This window comes from Colossoma macropomum, unplaced genomic scaffold, assembly GCF_904425465.1.
Source record: "Colossoma macropomum unplaced genomic scaffold, Colossoma_macropomum, whole genome shotgun sequence".
Lineage (NCBI taxonomy): Eukaryota > Metazoa > Chordata > Actinopteri > Characiformes > Serrasalmidae > Colossoma > Colossoma macropomum.
Genome location: NW_023496021.1, coordinates 23,419 through 44,956, shown reverse-complemented (window position 1 = coordinate 44,956; position 21,538 = coordinate 23,419). Strand labels below are relative to the sequence as shown.

At 37.0% G+C, this 21,538-nt stretch overlaps 1 protein-coding gene across 1 annotated transcript; it reads right to left on the bottom strand.

The window, feature by feature from the left end:
• Positions 1-1,445: 1,445 nt before the first annotated feature.
• Positions 1,446-20,389, bottom strand: srpra (SRP receptor subunit alpha). The gene is made up of 14 exons (XM_036564623.1): positions 20,093-20,389; positions 18,975-19,058; positions 18,680-18,843; positions 17,832-17,989; positions 15,225-15,384; positions 14,882-15,032; positions 14,540-14,670; positions 12,749-12,864; positions 12,023-12,109; positions 9,922-10,094; positions 8,749-8,962; positions 3,439-3,602; positions 2,459-2,557; positions 1,446-2,317 (listed from the first exon to the last, which is right to left on the bottom strand). The coding sequence occupies exons 1-14, from the start codon at positions 20,213-20,215 to the stop codon at positions 2,189-2,191; spliced, it is 1,953 nt and encodes a 650-aa protein (XP_036420516.1). The 5' UTR covers positions 20,216-20,389; the 3' UTR covers positions 1,446-2,188.
• Positions 20,390-21,538: the final 1,149 nt, after the last annotated feature.

Sequence of the window (21,538 nt, the reverse complement as noted above, 5' to 3'; positions counted from 1 at the left end):
AGATCAGCACTCTTGCTCCGAGAAGCCTGAATTACAGGCCATGTTATGTTCAGTTGAAGTGTGAGTCACTCTTTATGGAGCAAACCACCCAGTTATCAAGCTTTCTCCCTTCCTGCAGTCATATAGTCAAATACTAATAATTTCATACTTCAACCACATGTTGAAGGTGTGACTGAAGTCACAAAAAATGTTAATGGAATTGAAAACAAGTAGTCATTAAACATTCTTAGCAGCTTTATTTAGGAAATGTTACACATTCTCATTTCTGTGTTGTGTTGCTCTCTAGTCCTTCCACTGTAATTTGGCAAATTATGAATAGAGACAGAAAAATAACTAGGGTTGTGACTCTGTCTACAAATCTTAAAAGGCCCATATGCTACATTTCTTTTGTATCCCCCAAGGTCCACCAATAACGTGTATTATATTTACCAAAAAGTCATAATTCCTACACTTCCATTTTCAACCTGTCTCTTAGAATTAAGTACTATTTTTTGTTACCATGCTTTTAAGAGTTTATATGTAAATAAGATTTGTTCTGATTGCCTGATTTTGTGTCTCACAGAAAAAGCAGTCCAGGCTGAAACACTCCTCAGGGCTAACCAATGTAGAATGAATGGGTGGATTCATGCAAATGGTTTTCATGACTTTTGCAGCTTAGTTTCCATACATGGACCATACGGACCAGGGAGTGAAGGATACATTTGAAACTCAGTGTTTACATACTAAATCAAACTTTTGTTTATAACAAACTAATAACTTTATTAAACTTAAAATTTCCATGATGTGGGCCTGTTAAGAGATGCACCGAAGGGAGGGCAATCTATAGCAAGTGTCATCTTCCACAGTTAAACAGCAGCTACAAAGCTCTGTGCATTTATCCAGAAATAAATGTTTGACACCTTGTCTGGTCACTTTGTACAGCAAACCGTTCCATCTTTCTGTCAAATTCTCTAATATGCCTGAATTTTTCTTACTATAATATGAAAATAAGTATATGAATAATAGTAGCAGCTCTGTCCTTTGAAAACATAACATTTTTGCTGGAGATCACCTTTCAAATTCCACCTAAAGGGCTCTTTCAGGCTAGACACTCACGTGGATCACTTGTGCTTTACTAGGAGTTGGAGAGGGAAGATGGCATTTAGAGCAAGAGGGCTGAAATGTATGGCAGGTTTTCCCATGTTTACAAGCCCAATTGCAATGTACCAGAAAGCATAACACACCCACCACATTGCAATGCGACAAGTTACTGAATATGGCATAGGCACTATGGTAACAGAAGTTTACTTTTAGCTGAGGTCTCTGGGGGCAGTTTTCCAAGGGCACAAAAATTACCATCATACCCTTCAACAATCTCAGCAACTAAACCAAAAATACAAAGTATAATTGTGCAGTAATAACATCAGACTGAAAATGTAACAAATGAAGAGCAACAGAAAAAACACTTAATATATTAGATTTCCTTTATTATTCCTTTATATTTGATCCATATCTCTACGTTTGGGACAGACCACATAACGAGGGAAACACTTCGGCTGCCCTGCCCACAGAAATAATGATCTTTCTGATAAACTTGATAAAAATCGAGAGTTTCCTTTTGCATACTGAATAAAGCTCATCTGTGTGCAAGAGAGTCAAGACTTGAATGTTGTAATTAACAGAATGGAATGGAGGCAGGCAATTAGCAGTGGTGGGATTTTCATAAGCACTGGTTTCTGTTGGCTATGTAAGCATGTCAGGCACTACACTGCTTACACTGGGTCTGGTCCTGGAGCAATGCAATGTCAAATGACCCTGTAACTCATCACATCGGTCACATTTAAACTTCCGAAAACAATTCATTATTTTCCCCTAGTGAACAAAAATCTTAAATGTAACTTGAATTTACCTAATCTGAAAGAATGGTTATATTCGAGTTTTTAGAGGAAACAACTGATTCATTAATAGTAATACCTGTACAGAGTCTAGGTAAGAGTTGTGCCTTTTCAGTCACAAGTCTATCAATGACTTCAACTGAATTATGTGCCAAACTATACTAAATAGCATTTTGCAGGCAATTCAGCAACGAAGGTTGAAACTTTGATCATTTCAAAAGATTTGTTCCATGGTTGGGAGGACAAATAGGAGGACAATATTGGCTATCCAGAACCAGATCCAAGTGAGGACTTTGGCTTGAGTCAGTGGGCATTCAGGCCTTCATAAGTGCGTTCACTACAGCTCGGGCGTTGAGGCTGCGCAAGTCACTGTATGTCTGTCCAGTACCCACGAAAACAATAGGCTGACCTGTGATGTAGGTCATGGAAATTGCAGCACCAACCTACAGAGAACATACAAATAAAAGGCATCAGTCTGTTCCCTCACAAAATCTTTTGTTCACATGCAAACATATTAAGATTATAAAGTGAGCAAATAAATGCGCAGACATATATATATGTAGTAATATAAGGAAAGCTCCTACCTTGTCATCAATGGTGTCAAACTTGGTGAGAACAATGCCGTCGATGAGCCTTGGGTGATCAGACATGGAATGATCAGCCAGTGCCTGGTTAAATTTAACCTACAGACACATTTTAGAACACAAATTATTCACTAACAAGATTTAACATTTTAAACACAAATCTGAATTTCTGAATTGTAATTTTTTCAACTTTGTGTAACAATTTTATTCTGTCTCATTTTGGACCATTACTGTTGGTCTGTTTGCCATAAAATTCCAAGACAATGTGAACATCAGCTGGCATTTTCAAGTTATGTGATGGAAAAAAAAAAAAATAACAACCAAAATGGAGAAACAAGGTTTTGTTCCAATGACGACGATACATCAGTATTAAAGGCCTAGTAACAAACAGCCTGTTTGTAAAGCGAGGCTGGTAAACGGTCATGTAAAAATCATTGTCTACTGTTTTAGTATATAAGCCCACAGACATAAGTGGTCATATATTGTTTTCATAAAAAAAAAACATACAAGAAGAATGTAGAATAGGGGCCCTTTAAGTAAAGACTCCCAGCAGCATAAGGATTCAATTTCCTAAACAACAGACCAAACAGACAGCTATGCCATTCGTGAGCTTCAAGGATGTGAAGTGCACATATAAACAGCTCATTGAGGATCATTTAATAACAGTAACCTACGTCAGATGTGGAAAGGCATTAAGGCATCTACTGACACCACCACCACCAGGGGGTGAGGGGGCTACACTGCCCTGCAGTTTCAACTATTTCTTGCCCCAAACACCTGATCTGGTAATTATGAAGCTCTCCATGACTTTGACACAGGACACCTGAAACTGTAAAGGGCAGTGAGTTCCCAGTATTGGGACAGAAAACGACTGTTCTATAAGACGGTCCTTTCTACTGGCAATACCCGGACTATGTTCTGAAAAGCAACCTCTTGCAATTACACATACAAATTCATCATGGAAAGAATGCAGAGCTTACCAGCTGATCCACAGCCTCATTGCCCACCAGGGCCTCTCCTACAAAAAGCACCAGGTCTGGGGTATTGACAGCAATAAGCTTAGCCAAAGCAGTCATCAGTGGGGCGTTATCCTGCATACGTCCAGCCGTGTCAACCAGCACAACATCAAAACACTGGTTACGGGCTGAGAGAGACAAAGAGAATCATAAATATAAATGTTAAAGGGTATATTTAAAATTTTACTGCCGTTCAAAATACTGAGTTAAGTTGGTAAGTGGCTCCTTGGGATTTTGTCTTGTCTGTGGCAATACGTCTGACACAAAATACTAAAGCCCTTTTTGGACAGGATTAGTTTTACATGAGGAAGTGGGGTAATGCACCCAGTGAGTTCCTCAGTGATTCTATCCAAACGTTACATCAGTCATGTTTTGCAGACTGCATGCTCCCACTTCAGTCAAGATTCCAGCGCCTTTTATCTTATAAAATGAACAGTAGAAAGAACCTCAGGTTATATTTATCCAATGTGAATCAACATGTCAGTGTTGAAAATGCTATTGTATTCTGCAGAAAAGGAGTTTCTTAAGTATGGAGGCACTCAAAGAAGCATTTATTTGTGTTCTCTGTGGCTACAATTAAGCCGATATGTAACATTACTGTACACGTGTACAACTCCGAATAGGTAGAAAGAAGTTTGATTTTATGTGGTAAAGTTGACTTTTGTGAATTTCCAAGCTAATGAGCATTCACTTCAGACAGCAAGTTAAATAGTAGTGTTGCACCGATACTACTACTACTAATACTGTATACTACACTTAAACACAGTATATGATGCTGATGTGGATACCGATACCTATGACTGAAACAACTTCCGATGTGTGCATGTATGGCAGTAGACAAAACATAACACCATGTCGGCAAAGTGGGACAACAAGCAGCAGTAAAATTGCTCATGGCAAAACCTATAATGGCAGCATTTAGTGAGAAAAACACACTAGTGGAGCTGCTTCTTTCAAGAATTGCTCATCTGCCGCTGTGTGGTCACTTACAGTCTGAGTTAATGTTACTGAGGGAGTGGAAAGAACCACCGGACTCTTGGTGTAATGATAGCCTTTAGCCTCGATTTAGCCTTTAGCATAGAAGCCTGCAAGCTGGGCCTGGGCGTCCACTAACCCCGCCTGCGGTGCGCCTCTGTTCGCCAGATGTATCACTCTGCAGCGGTGTCTCGTTACCCGTCACTTCAACCAAGCCAGAAAAAACTCTGAAAGTCACTAATACTGACAGCGTGAATGACGGTGATATTTACTGAATTGACACTCAGAACAAAACGCACGTAAAAGACAAATGACTTGAGAAATTTGGATGTCAAACAACATTTATACTATGCAGTTCTGTTTTTAACTGTTTTGCACAATATTTTACATTTACCCAAGTTGTGAGACATGGTTCTTATTATTAACTATATACTAAATATAGGCAGTAAATAAACCAAAATAAGTTAAGCACCTAATAAATATAAATTAACAAGTAAATGGCATGTAGACAAGCTGAGTGTGTTTTATTTGTGATGCGAACATAGATTTTACCAAAATAAAATATTTTAAAAATGTAATTGTATAAATATTAGGACTACAGGTAAGTTAGGTTAGATAGAGTTAGTATCAGTATCGGTACTCGATATTGGCCGATACTTAAGGATCAGGTGTCCGTATCGGAAGTGAAATAGTGGTACCAGTGCATCTTTATTAAAAGATTAGAGTAAACAAAATAATGGCTAATTTAAATGTTTTAACACATTTTCTACTCTTTTTGGAGTAAAGGTGGTGCATACATCAAGAAGCCACTCCCATTTCTGTCATTTATACCCAGATTTCTAATCCTGTGTGAATCGGTCATAAACATTACAGATGTCCTGAAGTAAACTGGCATTTCCCTGCTTCCTCATGTAAAACGAATCCAATCCAAATAGAGAGTGTCAAGGTCCAACCTCAGAATGAACAAACTATGATTCCTTGGGAAAATATTCAATGTATCATGAAATGTTTAACAAGCAAAACCCCCCCACTGTGGTTTTGCTTGTTAAACAAAAGAAGCCTTGCTGCAGTGCCTTCTGAATGAAAGTGTAAATGGTTTTGATATTGTGGTTACATGAAAGTTAATAAAAATTTTAAAATAAAGCCTACTATTATTATTATCATTAATAGCCTAGTAATAAAAATAATAATAAAAAAACAACAATAATAATAATAATAATAAGAAGAAGAAGAAGAAGAAATATAGCCGCGAGCGGGTCCAAAAACGCATAAGCACAAGAAGCTCTCATACACTTTGAGCCAAATAGGCCTAATAAGGGGCCCTCGAGGCAGAGAGGCTGAAAAGAAGTCTGAGTTTATCAACAGGCCTTCATTTGTCATGAACAATGATCAGGGGGTTTTAAACCTAATATATGTTTACACTTCAATTTACTGATCTACAAAGGTTTGAAGAAATACATGAGTAATGGTAAAATTTCTGTCTTTGTTGTGTTTGCAAAGTATTTTGTTTCTCCATGTTAAAGCCTTTGATAAGCATGACATAATGAGACCCAATGCACTCATAAGGGAACTTTTAGCAAAAAGGACCTCCGTGAAAGTGGGTCAGAATTGGTCACAAGGTCTCCACATGTTATGAAAATTGATCAGGGACCTTCATCAAAGATGTTCACTGAGTTTTGTTCAGATTGACCTTTTGACCTTGGGATAATAAGCTGTAGTCTTTGAATGAATAATTCAAAATAACAAAGAAGGAGTCACATTGATGACATAACATGTAATTATAAATTTATTCAAATGAGTGAATTGAATCAAACGACACCTCTTATTTATCTGTAAACTTTGTAGTATTGTTGTACTAACATTTTTAAAGATTTTAGGAGTTTTTGAGTGCTAAAGCACTCCCCTATGGGCCAATCAGGATCAAATTCGATCAAAATCCCATCAGAGTCTCAATTTATAGAAACCTTTACAATTTTGAGATGATCGGACCAATGACTGATGAGCTATAGCAATTTAAGCTAGCAGTGCCATGGCCGCAATGATTAACTGCTGGAGGGAGACCACAATGAGCAAAAAACTGAAAATGTGCTGGATAATTATTTACCTACAGAGGCTACAGAGTATTTCTAGACCAGTTTTGAGAAGGTAGCTTAAAAGTCCACGGACTAGTTCGAAAAGTGCTATTTTCAAACAGTTAACGATTGAAAAAAACTATGCACTTTTTTAATACACTTGTAATGACAAAATTGTTTGGAGCACTGCACTACACGAGGTCATCTAAGGTTTTTGACCAAAAATGAAAATCTGTACAAGATATGTGATTTTCATTAATAGCGCCCCCCCAGTGGCCAAATATTTTTAAACTTCACAGGTTGTTAGAAGGTGGTGAGATAGAGATAGCTGTTAATTATCATGAGGATTGGCCAGTGGTAAGCCTGTCAAAAGTCTGCTGAAAGCTTATTGGCTGATGGCGGCCATAAATTTAACTATTTCGAAGTGTCCTTAAAGATTCACTTATAGTCTTTGGAATAGACAGTACTTGCAAAGTTTCAACTTGATCGGATGTACGGATGCTGAGAAACAGCTATGTAGCATTTACAGCGCCCCCTAATGACCTATGCGCACAAAAATTGATAGGCGTCCTCAGAGTCTCATTAGGAATAATGTCAAGTTTCAAATTTTTTGGCTGAAGGATTCTCGAGTTATAGATTTTTCAATTAAATAAGAATTATTTTGATTTTTCCAGAAGGATTCATTTGCATATGGCAGCCATATTGTTTACAAAATTAAAAATGTGCTCGACAATTATTGAGGTTCAGGCTTTCCTGAATTTTTTGACACCAAAAACATGAGGATAGGGTGAAAACTGTAGGACTAGTTCGCAAAAGTAGGTTTTTAAGCCTTAGCCATGTTATTGTTTTAATAAGAAGCCATTTATAGGCTGTAAACGCTCTGTTTTATTACCTACAGCAAAAGCAACCAAAACATCATAGCAAGTACAAAGTTAGTTTATACATTTCTGAAATTCAAGCCTGAAAGCGAAGATTCAAAGATTCAAAATGTTCTGTCATATTGGTAGGCTATGGGCTATTACGTTTTGTGTAAGTGTATGTATATTTGACGTGCATAGCTATGGTCCATCTGCAAAACAATGAAACAATTAAAAAATGGAGAAGAAACTGGACACCCAAAATTTAACTGCGGGCTTTGTGCTTGCCACACCAGCTGCTGGGCCACTCAAATTTAAGAATTATTTTGATGGTGTTGTGCAGAATCCCGACTCCCCTTTCCATGCACATAAATATCACGCACATGTCACACGCATATGGACACTAGGCCATAATTCTGCTACAAGAAGTGCTTTTTATTTACACCAGCAGAAAAGGCACATACAGGTGAGGTGAGTGGCAAAGCATAACGCACCTCCTTTCCGTTTACCTCCGATGACGTAACACTACAGTACTAATTTATGACATCACAACGTGACTTTCATTTCTGTTTCATTTCACTGTTTAATGGCAGGGTCCTGGAGTGGGGAGGGGTCTGTCATTATTTTGCTGAAAGAACAAAGCTACATCAAATATACAAACACCTATAAAAACGTCATACAGCCTCCCAAATTGTCAGAACTAGGCTTATCTTCTCAACACTCCTGCCAGATCTTTCCTGCCTTTATAAATTTTAAGCGTGACTGCCTGATTCCCAAGCTTCTGCAACCATATGTGTGCTCTGCACATTCATTTCCGGTTAAAGTGATAGAAATTTTTACATTTGGATAAGTAAAATACAACCATTTATTCAATTGTTGTTAGTTTGTTATTTGATTTTACGATTAGTCTGTGAAGCTATTTCTTGATTTTTCCACTGACCATAACAACCAAAAACAACAATTGACCCATGGTTTCAATACTGCTTTTGAATGAAAATCAGTTGACCTAATGATTCACGGACCGGATCCCATTTTCCTCTACATCTTTTAATTTTTTGAACTCAAAAAATTCAGGTTTGTTTTTTCACATTTTCCTCCCAATGACTTTCTTCAAGTCTCTGACTTTTCCACAGTACTGCAGTTAACTGTTAGGTCCTGGATACCATGAGTAAAGTGCACAGAATACAATCTGAAACCTAAAAACAAACATCTTGGCATCATCGATATTTAATGGGCATTATCATAGAAGCTCATTGTGTTCAATTTATATCGCTAAAAAAGAAAAGCAATATTCCTTTATGTCAATATCTACTATCCACTACAATCTACTGTGACACTCAATTTACCAAAAGTGTGTAGTGAAGTGTTACCATAGGCAATAGCCTCCATTGCAATGCCAGCAGCGTCCTTGCCATAACCTTTTTCAAACAGCTGGACAACAGGGCGACCTCCATGCTGTTCTGGTGGGTGCAGCGAGTTGAGCCGTCGCTGGTGCGTCCGCAGCTGCTCCACTGCACCCGCGCGAAACGTATCACATGCAGCAATCAGCACAGTGAAGCCATTCTCAATCAGCCAGTAGGAAATCTGTACAGATATCACATGTAATTGTGTTCACAGAAAATTTGTTTTATCGGTACAATCAAACTGTCCAGTTCAGTGATTTTTATTTATCTTAAGATTAAGGTAATTTTCTGCTAAACCACGAGTTTGATAACCCACCAATCTTGAGGCCACTTCACTAAAAGCAGGAAAGCAATGTTTTAGCTTCCAATCAGCACATATTTTGCTTAAAACCCTATGAACAAAGCAGATGGTTTATGTTTAAAACCCAAATGGGCATTTATTTCTGGTAAGATCCTGTAAGACAAAGTTTTTGTCAGCTGGGAAAAGTGTATACTGTCTTTATCTGTGTCAATCTAGTGTAACAACTTTGGCGACATGCACATTATCAGGTTAAAGTGGCACATATCCGATTTTTGACTTACTGTGAACGAGGAGATCAGAATTTGGATTGGGAATTGCAGATAAGATTCCATGCACAAAAGTAAATCATATGTCTTGTAATTTGTGTTTTCTTTTATAGTCCATGTCCAATACAGCTTTAACCTTTCATAGGCTGGTAAAGTGTGTTTTATTTAACCTTTAGAAAATATTACCAAACCATAGCATGAATAATAAAACATTTGCAAGCTAAGTGCTTTTTTTCTTGCTATGGTTTGGTAATTCTTTAGTTAGTTGCACTGAAATGAGTTTCTAGAGAAAGGTGCCATATGGACTGAGGCTTTTTAGCTTGTAGACTCAAGTCTGGAGCTCAGCATGTAGGTTAAGTTTTAGGGTTAAATAGAGCCTTTCAATCAATATTCATAGCACCTTTGTCCTTTGTTTGCTGAAAAAAAGGCTCTGATGTTCAGATGCGTATACTGAGACATTTCCTTGCGGTAATGTTACTGGCCAAAACAAATCTCATCTGCTTTGTCTTGAATTAATGTGATGAAATAAAGACAAGAACAGCCCTGCTGAAACAGTAGCCATGATGGTCTGACCTTAGCGAGGTTGGTGGATTTGCCGACTCCATTGACCCCACAGAAGGTAATGACAAAGGGCTTGAGCTGAGCACGCGCCTCTAGTACATCTCTCAGAATGTCTACTCGCCGCTTTGGCTGTAAGATCTGCACCAGAGATTCCTGCAGAGCCTGTTTCACTGTAGAGGCCACAGCTAAAGAGAGAGTGGCAGTAAAGGAGAGAGATAGAAAGAGAAACAAAACAGAAATGAGGAGAAAGATTGAAAGAGAGACTAGGGAGTAGGGATACATCGATACCGATACTATCGGGCCGATATCGTGCTCATTTACTTGTACTTATAAAACACACCAATACCAACATTCTGATACCCGCTGATACCGTGTGACGTTACACAAGCATACCCCTTAGATGTACATACATAGACTCTGCATTCGGTTCAGCCAGGCACGTCAACAGCGCTGCAGTTTTGGGGCAGTCAACATTGCTGCTGGACTGCATTCAGTACCATTACAGAGCGGCAGCAAAATACTGTCAAAAATTACACAATTTCAAAAATCCTGGGATAGGGTTATATAACGGAGAGAACGCTTATTTGAATTTGCATATTCCACCTTAAATGGGGCAACCTTGGGCACCACACTAGAACTGCTGCACCAATTAAGGTGGAACAGGAAAATTTAAACAAGAAGCTGGCTATAGGAAGCTGACTTCAGCCTCATCCCTCTCACTGTGTTGTGGAGGGTTTATTTCATTTTTATGTGCATAAAGATCAGAAGTGATTCACACATTGATGGACCTTCAAACTGTATAGTGAGTAGTAAACAACGGTTTATCACTTCGCAGGAAGCTGCAGAAAAGTTTACGCAACAGTTAATGCAGGTCTCCTGAAGATTATGACGCTTCAGGACATTCCGAATGAAGATATTTATCAACTCCAGTTCCCTTAACCGACAACCAGCACTGAAGTGTGTAGGGAACATAACAGTACTGCTTAGGGACCCTGTGGAATGGATTGCAGCTTATGTATATGTATATGTATAAGTGTTACTGACTCTGTGAGAGTCGGATACAAAGCCATCAATCACTTCAAACATTCCGCCTTGGTCTATTCGCACCAGACATAACTAGGTGATTTTAGACTGTTTTAAACACAAAATCACAGCTGGTTCCCCAGATCCCCAGTACAAGTGGATACACAAAAGCTAGCGAAACAGAGACGGAAAAAAGTCGACACTTGCTACCAAAATCCTTTTATGCCGACAATACTCCGTTTGACCGAACAGAATTGTTAAGTATAAACACTTACACACAGAGAGACCGTATTGTTCTACTGTGTAGCTACATCACCTCTACATTACCGTTTAGTTTCAGCGCACAGTGTTAGAAGCTGCTCAGTTCTTCAGCAGTCCTCGGCGCACACCGAGTTATTTTGAAAGAAACAACTTTATTTGAAATTGTGCACATACGTTTAGTACAGTCTGAGTATATAAATCGTAGGCTTTGTCCCTACGTGGTCAACAACATTCAAACATACAGGCTCACTGAAGAAGATTTCTAAAATCACACAGTGTATGTCTGGTTTTAGAGGGCATTTAGCTACAGCTCAACCAGCCAGGACTCCGAGAACACCCAAAACTCCACATGTGCACTCCTTGGATGTGACTCCTGCTGTCACCGAGCTACAGAGACTGTTGTTGTAAGATACAGATTAAATCTACAGAACTACCACTGTACAGATGTGCTTTTCTGATGTGGAACAAAACCCACTCATCTCCACTACAGCACTACTCGATCCAAGATAATGTTAAATAATATAGCACAGCTAGCTAATGCACCTAATTTAAAATTAGCAAAATTTAACGATTTAACCGTTAAGATTGCACACATTTACACTCTACTTAATACACAACTACTTAATTCTAAGTAGGTTACTCAGCATGGTATTGGGCTCGGTATAGATGAGTACTAAAAATTATGTACACAAAATGAAAAAACGGTATCAATGAATCCCTAGAAAAATGGACCATTATGTACATTATGCAACTGTGCATGCAAGTGAAATGGATTATGTTTGTCGTATTTAGCAGAATAGGAACAGACAAATCTTGTAGGTGTACTCACTGGTGAAAGTGCCCATGACCTTCCCTTCCAGTTTCTTGGCCACAGAATCACACAGCTGAGAGGCAATGTCGGCTGCTACATTCTTAGCTTAAAAATAAAATTTGTAAATATCTTGCATTAAAAAAGTGTTGACCCTGCTTGCAAATAAAATTTGATGCTCTTTTTACAAGAAAAAATTATGCTCTTTGTATAAAACAACGCTCAAACCAAGACTCAAAGCAAACCCAAACCAAGATACAACTTGTATTATGAAAACTGGTAGGAATGTGATGAAATTTGAATGAAAATGATATTTTTAAGAATGTATATAAAATGTATATGCATTTGTAAAGAAATTTGGTTTATATATACATATATATGTTAATAAAAATTACATAAATTTCTGTGTTTATATGGTGACATTTCTATGTTTTATTCAGAGGGTTTTTGCTGTAAGGCATTAAGGCCATTACATTTAAAGGTAGAATCTTCATCCAGCTGACCAAAATGATTTTTTTAACTATTAGAAGAAGGGTTCAAACTGATAATCACTCCACTATCTTATTATGAAAATTCTGCTGGAAGGATTTTGGTCCATCATCACTAACACACAAAACTGCTGACAATGGCTGTTAAGACAAAGGAACTACATAAACATACTGTCGCATTACACCTCTTTCAATGCATTACTGAGTACGTGATAGTTTTTAAAGTCATGTGTTGTGTAGTGAAGAAGAGTTGGTGTACCAATCAGGTGATCCTTCATCTTCTCTAGGATTGGCTCCATATCCTGCTGAGTTAGAGTCTTGGAGCCAACTAGCCCTTTCAGCATTCCAAACATGCCACCAAAACCCTTTCTGCCTCTGTGAAAGCATAATACACACATTAAAACCCTTGGTTTTGTCGAGCTTCAACAAATACTCACATGCATTCTATAGCTACTCTGACTGGGCCTGCAACAAATCAAAATCAAAACAAAAAAGGTGCCCTCTGTGACTTTTGCCACAAGAAATTTCTGTCTCTTTATACAACAATTAGGCCTGACTGATATATAGGATTGGTTGCTTATAAAGCCTGGGTTATTCTCACGAGCATGACAAATACTGACACTAAACTTGAAAACATGTAAAATGACTAAAACTTTTCTATCTTTTTGGATATCCAAACAATGATGTCTGGTTGAATAATTAATAATAAACTTCAATATTTCATTGGTTTTAAATATGTTTTAGTAATATTTTCCAATTTACGTGACCACATTCACTACCGCAACAAAGTAAGGTTTGATGATATCTCTGTAAATAATGATATAAATAATGATATAAATAATTTTTTTTTTTTTTGGACTTATCACAATTTGCATACTGTTGCCAACCTAAGTGTTTTAAAGGCAATTATTTAAAAAGTATGTTTCGCAAAATAGTGTTTTGCAATTTTATCTTATTACCCCAACACACTGACAGCTGTTGTTTTTTTTTTTAACTTATACAACAAAAATGACCTCCACAAATTTTTTGCCATACCATACAGTGCGCTAACTGATCTACTAAATAATACAAACATTTTTATTTTGTGGGACGCTTATGACACTCAAATATTTAAAACTTCTTTGAGGCGGTTTCAAGAAAATTACCTGTCTAATATTAGCAACCTAAAGTACTGATGCTCTGTTCCATTAATGATTTTATTTGGTGGCCGCAATGCTGGGATTTGATCTCGCAATCTGCCGATGATAGAGCAAAACCCTAAACAGTTACACCACTGCTCAATATGAGACACTCTCTGTGTAACTATATAATAATAATACAGGCTAAAGTGGTTAATCTCAATACAAAACGTCTTTCATGTGAATCATGTAGATTTTAGGAGGTTAACATCTGCACTGTCTTCCTGAAGATCTTAAGCAGGTTCTCATTTACTTGGCTCAATCATATTATCTCATATCTCACATATATAGTCTCAGAGTGCACAACAATGCTTAGTTTTCATTATGATTTTTTCCTGTGAAATAATGCATCCAGACCCAATGACTTTTAGATTGTTGGTTATCAGATTTTTAGCCCCTCAAAACCAAAATAGGCCATAAAATGTTGCCTAAAGCATTCTACATGTTGTATCTGAAAACAGCATGTTTTTTTGTTTTCTTCTTTTTTTTTTTTAACAACCCCCCTTTTCATTCTGTTGGTCACTACTTGCTAAACAGCAGTAACACACCACTTCGAGTGGAATTACTTCTTTGGCAGAAGAAACCGTCAATATTCAAAACATATCCTGGCTGTGAAGATCTACTGATACCAAACCTGGATTTGCTGGGAAAGAACATGATCTCTGAGTTAAATGGAACTCCTACTGCTTTTCCATTGGTTATATAAATTTGAAGGAAAAAAATGTAGTATATGTCCATTAACACATTTATTTATAAAAAAAATAAATAAATAAAAAAATAAAAAAAAAACCACAACAATGGCTTTACTGAGGCTTCAGCTATCGAATGCCACCTTTTTCAAACAGACAGGTTCTCTAACCAGAATGTCTCACCCTTTCCTGCTGATATTAGCAGCTACTACTCTCTCCTCCACTTCTTCTTCTTCCTCTTCCTCTTCCACTTCCTCTGAGGAGTCATAATCCACATCACGCAGGTCGCCCTTCATAGAGTCAACCTGAATTTGCTGGAAAAGAACATGATCTCTGAATTAAATTAAATGTACACCGAGCACTCATCTGCCTTTTCTTTGGGGAAAGTGTCAAATCAGTCACGTAACAAGACATATTCACATTCAAAACATCAGGGGCAAATCAAGTCTAAAGCACAAATAAGAATTTTTTTATTAAAAGAGTTTAAAAGAGCATTTTATTTTCTAGATAAAAATGTATACGTACTGGTTCAGCTGGAGCCTCATTATCTTGGCCCTGGCTGCTATGGGAACCATTGCTATTGTTTTCACTGTAGTCTAGATTCTTGCTGCTGGTACCACCCATCTCCCAAACTCTATTCTCCTTTTTCTTTGGCTTCTGAGGCTTAGGGGACTTACTGTCAACAATAACACAGTAAAACTGAGCATATTTCTTTACAGAGTTCTTTACATGCTTTATGTATGGTTTAACAATCACTTCCAGAGAACCTGTAACACATTAGAGAATAGAGCCATGTTGACTTTTTTTTAAAAAAAAAAGAGCAACAATATGCAGTCATTTATGTTCCAAATAAACTTAAAATATGCACTTAGTCTTTTCTGCTCTTCCACTCGTTTGCCTGCGGATGAACTCATCTTTCCTTCTCTGAATGATCTCCTCTTGTGACAGGCTCTGGTTCCCATTCTCCACAGCTTTCTTAGAGATGCTCTGAGAACTAGACTTGGCCTGTTCCCCATCACCTGCTTCAGCTTATTAATTAAAAAAAAAAATAATAATAATAATAATAATAATAAAAATAAAACATGCGCGCACAAACACGCACACATACACACACAACAGAATCACTTAAGTGTGTTATCATGGCTAACATGCTCAAGTGCTCACAAACAAGGCCTGCTTTCTCAATTTGCCGTTCTGTTTTGGAACCATGGCTAAGTTCTTCAAGCCCTCACTGTGTTGAACTACTATAGCAAGTCCAATCATCTCCAAATTACTGATGTTCGTCTTAAATCTTTCTCTTTGCCATTGTGTTATCTGCGTTGCTGCGTGACCAGCAGTCTCCGCATCAGTTTTCAGCGTTAAAGGTTGTTTAATTAACTCCAGCATTTAAGACCATTTATTGTGAAAACTGTGTTAGAACTGTGCTATAACAATTTTACAGCAAAGGAGGATTATGTTATTTTACCTAAAAATCTAGTTCTGCTGTGGAGCTGCAACAGCTCTGCAGCAGTGGAGAGATTATTTAGTTGCACAGGCCTGATTCTCACCCCAAAGCCAGGGTCACTGATGAGAACTTTGAGGCTAAAGTGTTGCTGAAGTTTAACAAAGGACTGAATATCATGTCTGTACATCTTGCTGAAATGTTCAAATTGGAGCAGTTGACAACGCTTTGCACAAAATTGTTTAGTTTGTATGCTGTTATTTTTGTTGATTTTTGCTAGAAAAAACCTGGAATGATTGACTTTGCCTTTACTTAGTCAAAATTTTTGTTGGATATCACACCTTTGGTTGTGTAAGTTTTATTGTTGGTTACACTTAAACTTACTTTTTGGTGATCTTTTTGTATATTTGCAGCTTTTCAATTGTTTCTTTCTGGCACAGGATTAAATGCAGTTCCTTGTTCACACTTTTAGTTGGGCTTGTTTGGTGTGTCAGGTGGAGATTCACAAACATTCTGACAATTGCGTTTTGAAAATAGCTAAAAAGTAGCGCACTACTTTTCAAAAAGTAGCTAAAAAGTAGCCACTACTTTTTCTGGAAAAGTAGCTAAATTGTAGCTAGCTACAAATACTGGAAAAGTAGCTACAAAGTAGCTAACTACTAATTTTTCAGTAGCTATCCCAACCCTGAAAATGTCTTTATGGCAAAAGCATAATTGACAGCTGTTTATATTCTCTGTTTTTGTATGTCTCTTCAGTATTTGGTAACAATGACAACAGTATTTGCCACACATTGCTTTACAGTAAGTTATTGTCAGTGAAAAGGTCAAATAGTGTCATCATAACACAATTTTAGATCCCTCAATTCCTCAACCTGTATATGGAAATTAAGAAGCAGCAGCTCCGTTGAAGGTCGCTGCTTGACTTTAGAACTTTGCTTGATCTGTGTCTGCTGTAAGTGGATGAATATCACTGTTTAAGTCATACTCACTCAGCGCTTTATACAAACTATGAAGAGACAGATCTACTGTGTGCCAATTTGACCAAATGCCCATTTTTTGATACATTTTCTGTCTCGCCCTCAGACTCCCCTAGTACAGGTTTACCCACCCCTATCCATAAACCTCTAATGATGCTCTCACTGTGTTACAGAAGTAGTGCTGAAGTACAGAAGTGTTTTTCTGGAGTGGAACAAAACCCACTCTTCTCCACTGCAACGCAACTCGATCCAACGTAACTAATGTAGCATAGCTAGCTAATGCATGTCATTTAAAATCAGATCAATTTTAAGGATTTAACTAAGATACGTTCCACTCATTTAAAGAAACAAATACTTAATAAATGAATAGGTAATTCATTATGGTACTGGGCATAGTATTGGTGAGTACTATAAATGTGTAGTCAGTCTGAAAAAACTGTTATTTGATGCATCCCTATTGTTTACTGTGCATTTTTCTTCAGCCTGTGAAATAGTCCTGTCTCTCCTGGCCATTGATCCTGAGCTGAGTTGAACAGTGGAACTGGGCAAAGATTTTTGGATGATTGTGGTTTTAAACAATACCCCTGATTGGATGCGCCTCCATATTTTACAGTCACTTTAAACAATTAATAAATACATGAACAGTGAAGACAGATGGGCCCATCCACATTCTCCTGTGCTGAAGCACTCTGCAGAACACTCATCTACACTAGTTCCAAACAGTAGCTCAACATTCAATTAATAGTTCAACAATCAATTACGTATTGTTATTATTCCAAATCTATTTGTTTGTGAACCCTGACGTACTGTGTCTTTGTACAATCATGTGTCAAAGATAATTCCACATACACAACATGTACTGCCAAATAAAAATAATTCTTATTCTAATTCTAACTTCCTAACTACCTTTCTTCATAAGACAAAATTAGCAACTTTATGTAAACTGGTCCTTTATGGGCTACACTATACAAAAATCAGATTCTTACTGTGGAAGTAACACTGCTGCAGCACAGCACAGGTCAGTGAAGTATGTGCAAATACTGGATGTTAACCTCACCTTTTTTTGCTTGTTTATTCTTCTTGCCAGTCTGGTCTTTGCCTTTATCTCCTCCTTTTGTTTCAATCATAGACTTCACAGTTTTCTGAGACTTCTGGGACTCATTGTAAGTCCTCATTGGCTTTTGAGGTCTAGCTATGCTTCCACCTTCTGCCTCACTACACACAAACACTCAAATAAATTAGATCATTGACAATAATATCATGTATTTTCAAAGGCATCTTAAAATTTTCCGTGAGCAATTCTCCAGTTCAATTAAAATAATTAAAATGAACAAAATTAATTGTGTCTTGTAGCCATATTACAGAAACTTCCTAACACCAATCCTATTGTCAAGTTAAATATCTAACCAGCTCCAGATATTTCACAAATTTATATTATGGAAACAAATCCTAAAATGTAATTAAAATGTAAGTTACTAACACAAAGTTTGCTATATGAATAACACTATTACACAAATTTGCTAATGATCATTATGCTATTTGTCACTGTGTCCTAAATACGATAACACTGCATTTTCAAGAGAACATCAAATAATAGAAACGGAAGTTTAAAACTGATGTTAGGACATCTTTGGTGTTAGCCTAAAGTTAGGGGAGTATTTAGGAAATTGTCAAGTTAGGATACTTTTGTAAAACTGGAATTAGGATAAGATAATGAACTTGGGAAACGTACTTCTGTAATAGCTATTGTCCTAAATTCAGTTCTAACTTAAATGATCATGGTGACTACACAGATAAGATTTCAAAGTTAGGATGTTTTTGTAATACCGCCCCTGAAGTGCCAGCTGAATTATATTAATGATGATGACCAACCTGCATGCTTTCTAATCCTCAAAAGAGACTTACCGTAGAAGCCTGTTGAAGTCATCCTCAAACTCAAAATGATTGATCAAGAACTTAAGCGCACCCTTCTGCCCCAACTCATTTTTATAGCGATCTCTGAAGTGAAGCTGAACATCATCTATGAACTTGTCCACATATGTGAGTGTCAGGATTTTTTGAAATCCCACCTAAATTAGGAGAACCACAAGACCAAGTTTTAAAGCGCGAAGCTCTAAAATAATGGATACAATTGCAGACAGACATAGCTTTCATATTACTGTAATGCTGTAAATCCCTTGCCAGGCAATAAAACACTTACTACAAACACAAGCTCAAACTCGTTGTCCAGCTTGTACTTAAGACTCAGAGCATTATGAGTGAAGGAACTGTTTCCAGTGCGCTCCTGCAAGTGGAAACATTAACTGTACATTAGAAGACCATCACATCCTAAACTTGGACATAAGATAACCAACAGTGTTGAATCTAAACCATTCAAGTCACTATGGAAAAAGAATCTACGTGTGCACTCAAACAGCTACACAGTAAGACTAACATTCTTAGTTTATGTACTGCATATACAGCTCTTCCTTTTTTATATATTTCCATTTTTGTAAAGAAAAAAATCATTTTAACCAGTCCCTTAAATTGTGAAAAAAATACTCATACTTAATTTGCTGATCTTGTTTAAGTATTATCATCGGCAGATATAAACATTAAAGACATCGGCCGCCAGTTCTTTTATTGCAACAAGCACCTACACCTCTTTGTAATAAACTGAAATTGTAAGCTATCAGTAAGGGTGGGCAGCATGACAACATTTACCTGTATCATAATAAATGCGTCACGTTACTTTTACAGTATGCTTTTCTGAGCATATCGTGTATGTCGTCAGGACTTAAAGAACATTGACTAACCGCCTGTTTATATGTTTATAAAGAGAGCAATATTAGGCCTGTTTAATTGGGATTTAGTGCAGTTCTGAATGTAAAACACTTTATGACAGCAACGTGACACTACTTTTTTTGTCTATTCCAACTTACCAAACCTTAGAAAAAATCAAATTTGATGCACATCGCACATTGTGAAAATGTCTTTAAGTGTGGATTACATTTTTCCATATTGCCCACCCCTTGCAGCTCACTACTACTACTTACGTCACAAGGCAAGTGATGGCTAACCGACCAAGAAGGTTAATTTTCTCTCTGCTAGCGACACGTGGCAATCAGAACAAAGAATTTAATATTTAAACTTGAATTTCCTAAACGAATTAATGCAGAGCCTTCTGTTCATTGATCAGCTAATTGAAGAAATTCTATTTAAAAGACACGCTTGTCTAATATGCTAGCTATGACAAAGAGATGAGGGAAGCAGTACTTATTTACCAGATAACAATGACATCATTTATCCACTTTAATCGCATGTGACGGTCTTTCTTACCTGAAGAATTACTGAGCGGATGAGAGCGTTCACAGGGCCTGCGAAAGACTCAGAAACCCCAGCGCCCTGAAAACACCACAACACTATGCCCCCCTTACTAAAGATGGCGAAGAAGTCCAACATCTCCCAATCCCAGACTTAGCTTAATACTTTCAAAAGCGAAGCAAACACTAAAAATGGCAAAAAGTAGTACAAAATAAACGTGCCCTAAACTTTATAGGTCTATTCAAACCACTACCAGCGGCAGCAGCTGCCACAACTCTACGTTATACACGTCAGTAGCAAAACCAGGAAATGACGTTCTCTTCCTGCTCTTCCTGCGAAGCCACTACCGTATCAGAGAAAGGCGAAAATTTCATATTCATAAATACAAATAAGTAAAAACTAAACCTATTGTTTACAGTTTAAAATAGAAATGGTTCGTTATATACATTCACTGACATGACTCAAGAAAACTAATTGTGAACTGTAAAGCCTTAAATATTGCAAAGTCTATAGATTTCTACCTCTTAGTCGTCATTTATATATGATACCCCATACGTTTTTTCTTATTTCGCTTACATTTTTTCTAGCACTGATGGCTTAATTGTTAATCATTTGTACGATTCAGAACGTCACAGAAGGGGTGCGTTCAAAACCAAATACACTGCATAATACACCACGTAGCGGCTGACGCAGGACAGGAAATGAACCACTGTTCGCCCATACACTTATACATGCACAATCTTATGCACAAACGTTATTATCAAAGTACTGAACATACATAAATGCAGAAAAACTCCCAGTTGGTTAGCAGTCCAAAATGATTTGGCTTTGTTTTACAAATCCTAAATTTCATGTGTTTCTCTTTGAATGGGGAGAGATCAAAATACTTGAAACTTAAGGTAAAGATGCCGTTTCAAAAACATGTTTGAAATTACTGATAAAATCTGACAAAAAATGTCTTAAATACTTAGTGGCGTTTTGCTCAATAATGCACAAAAAACGTGCTAAATTATATTGATTATTTTTCTGATTTCCAAGAATTGAAAAAGGTAGGCTACAGAAGAATCAGTATGAAATGTCATAATTTCTATTGTTATATATTTAACGTCTTCTAAAAACAAAAAAAAAGTGGTCTGACAGCCTAGAAAATTTCTTAATAAATGACTTCACTGTGTTCATATATGCTTGTATTATTCTTTATATATATGAAGAAGGATCTCTGTCTGTGTTCATGATAATCTCTAGTTCATATAGATAGATAGATACATAGATAGATAGATAGATAGATAGATGAATAGATAGATACATAGATACATAGATACTTTGTTGATCCCGGAGGAAATTTAGCTTCTACTGGCACACAACACAGGACAGTTATAATAATAAGGGTGATGCAATATAAAAAGAAGAATATATACAAAAAACCTATCTACAGACATATATACAAGTAGAAATATACAA

What these genes read in the sequence shown, in the direction of transcription:
- srpra (XM_036564623.1), bottom strand. Translation starts at nt 20,215, where the DNA reads ATGTTGGACTTCTTCGCCATCTTTAGTAAGGGGGGCATAGTGTTGTGG. An exon ending in GATGAAGGATCACCTGATTG is followed by an intron (nt 12,110 to 12,748) that starts GTACACCAACTC and finishes TTTATTTTTAAG; the next exon opens with CTAAGAATGTAGCAGCCGAC. An exon ending in TTGACACCATTGATGACAAG is followed by an intron (nt 2,318 to 2,458) that starts GTAGGAGCTTTC and finishes TGTTCTCTGTAG; the next exon opens with GTTGGTGCTGCAATTTCCAT.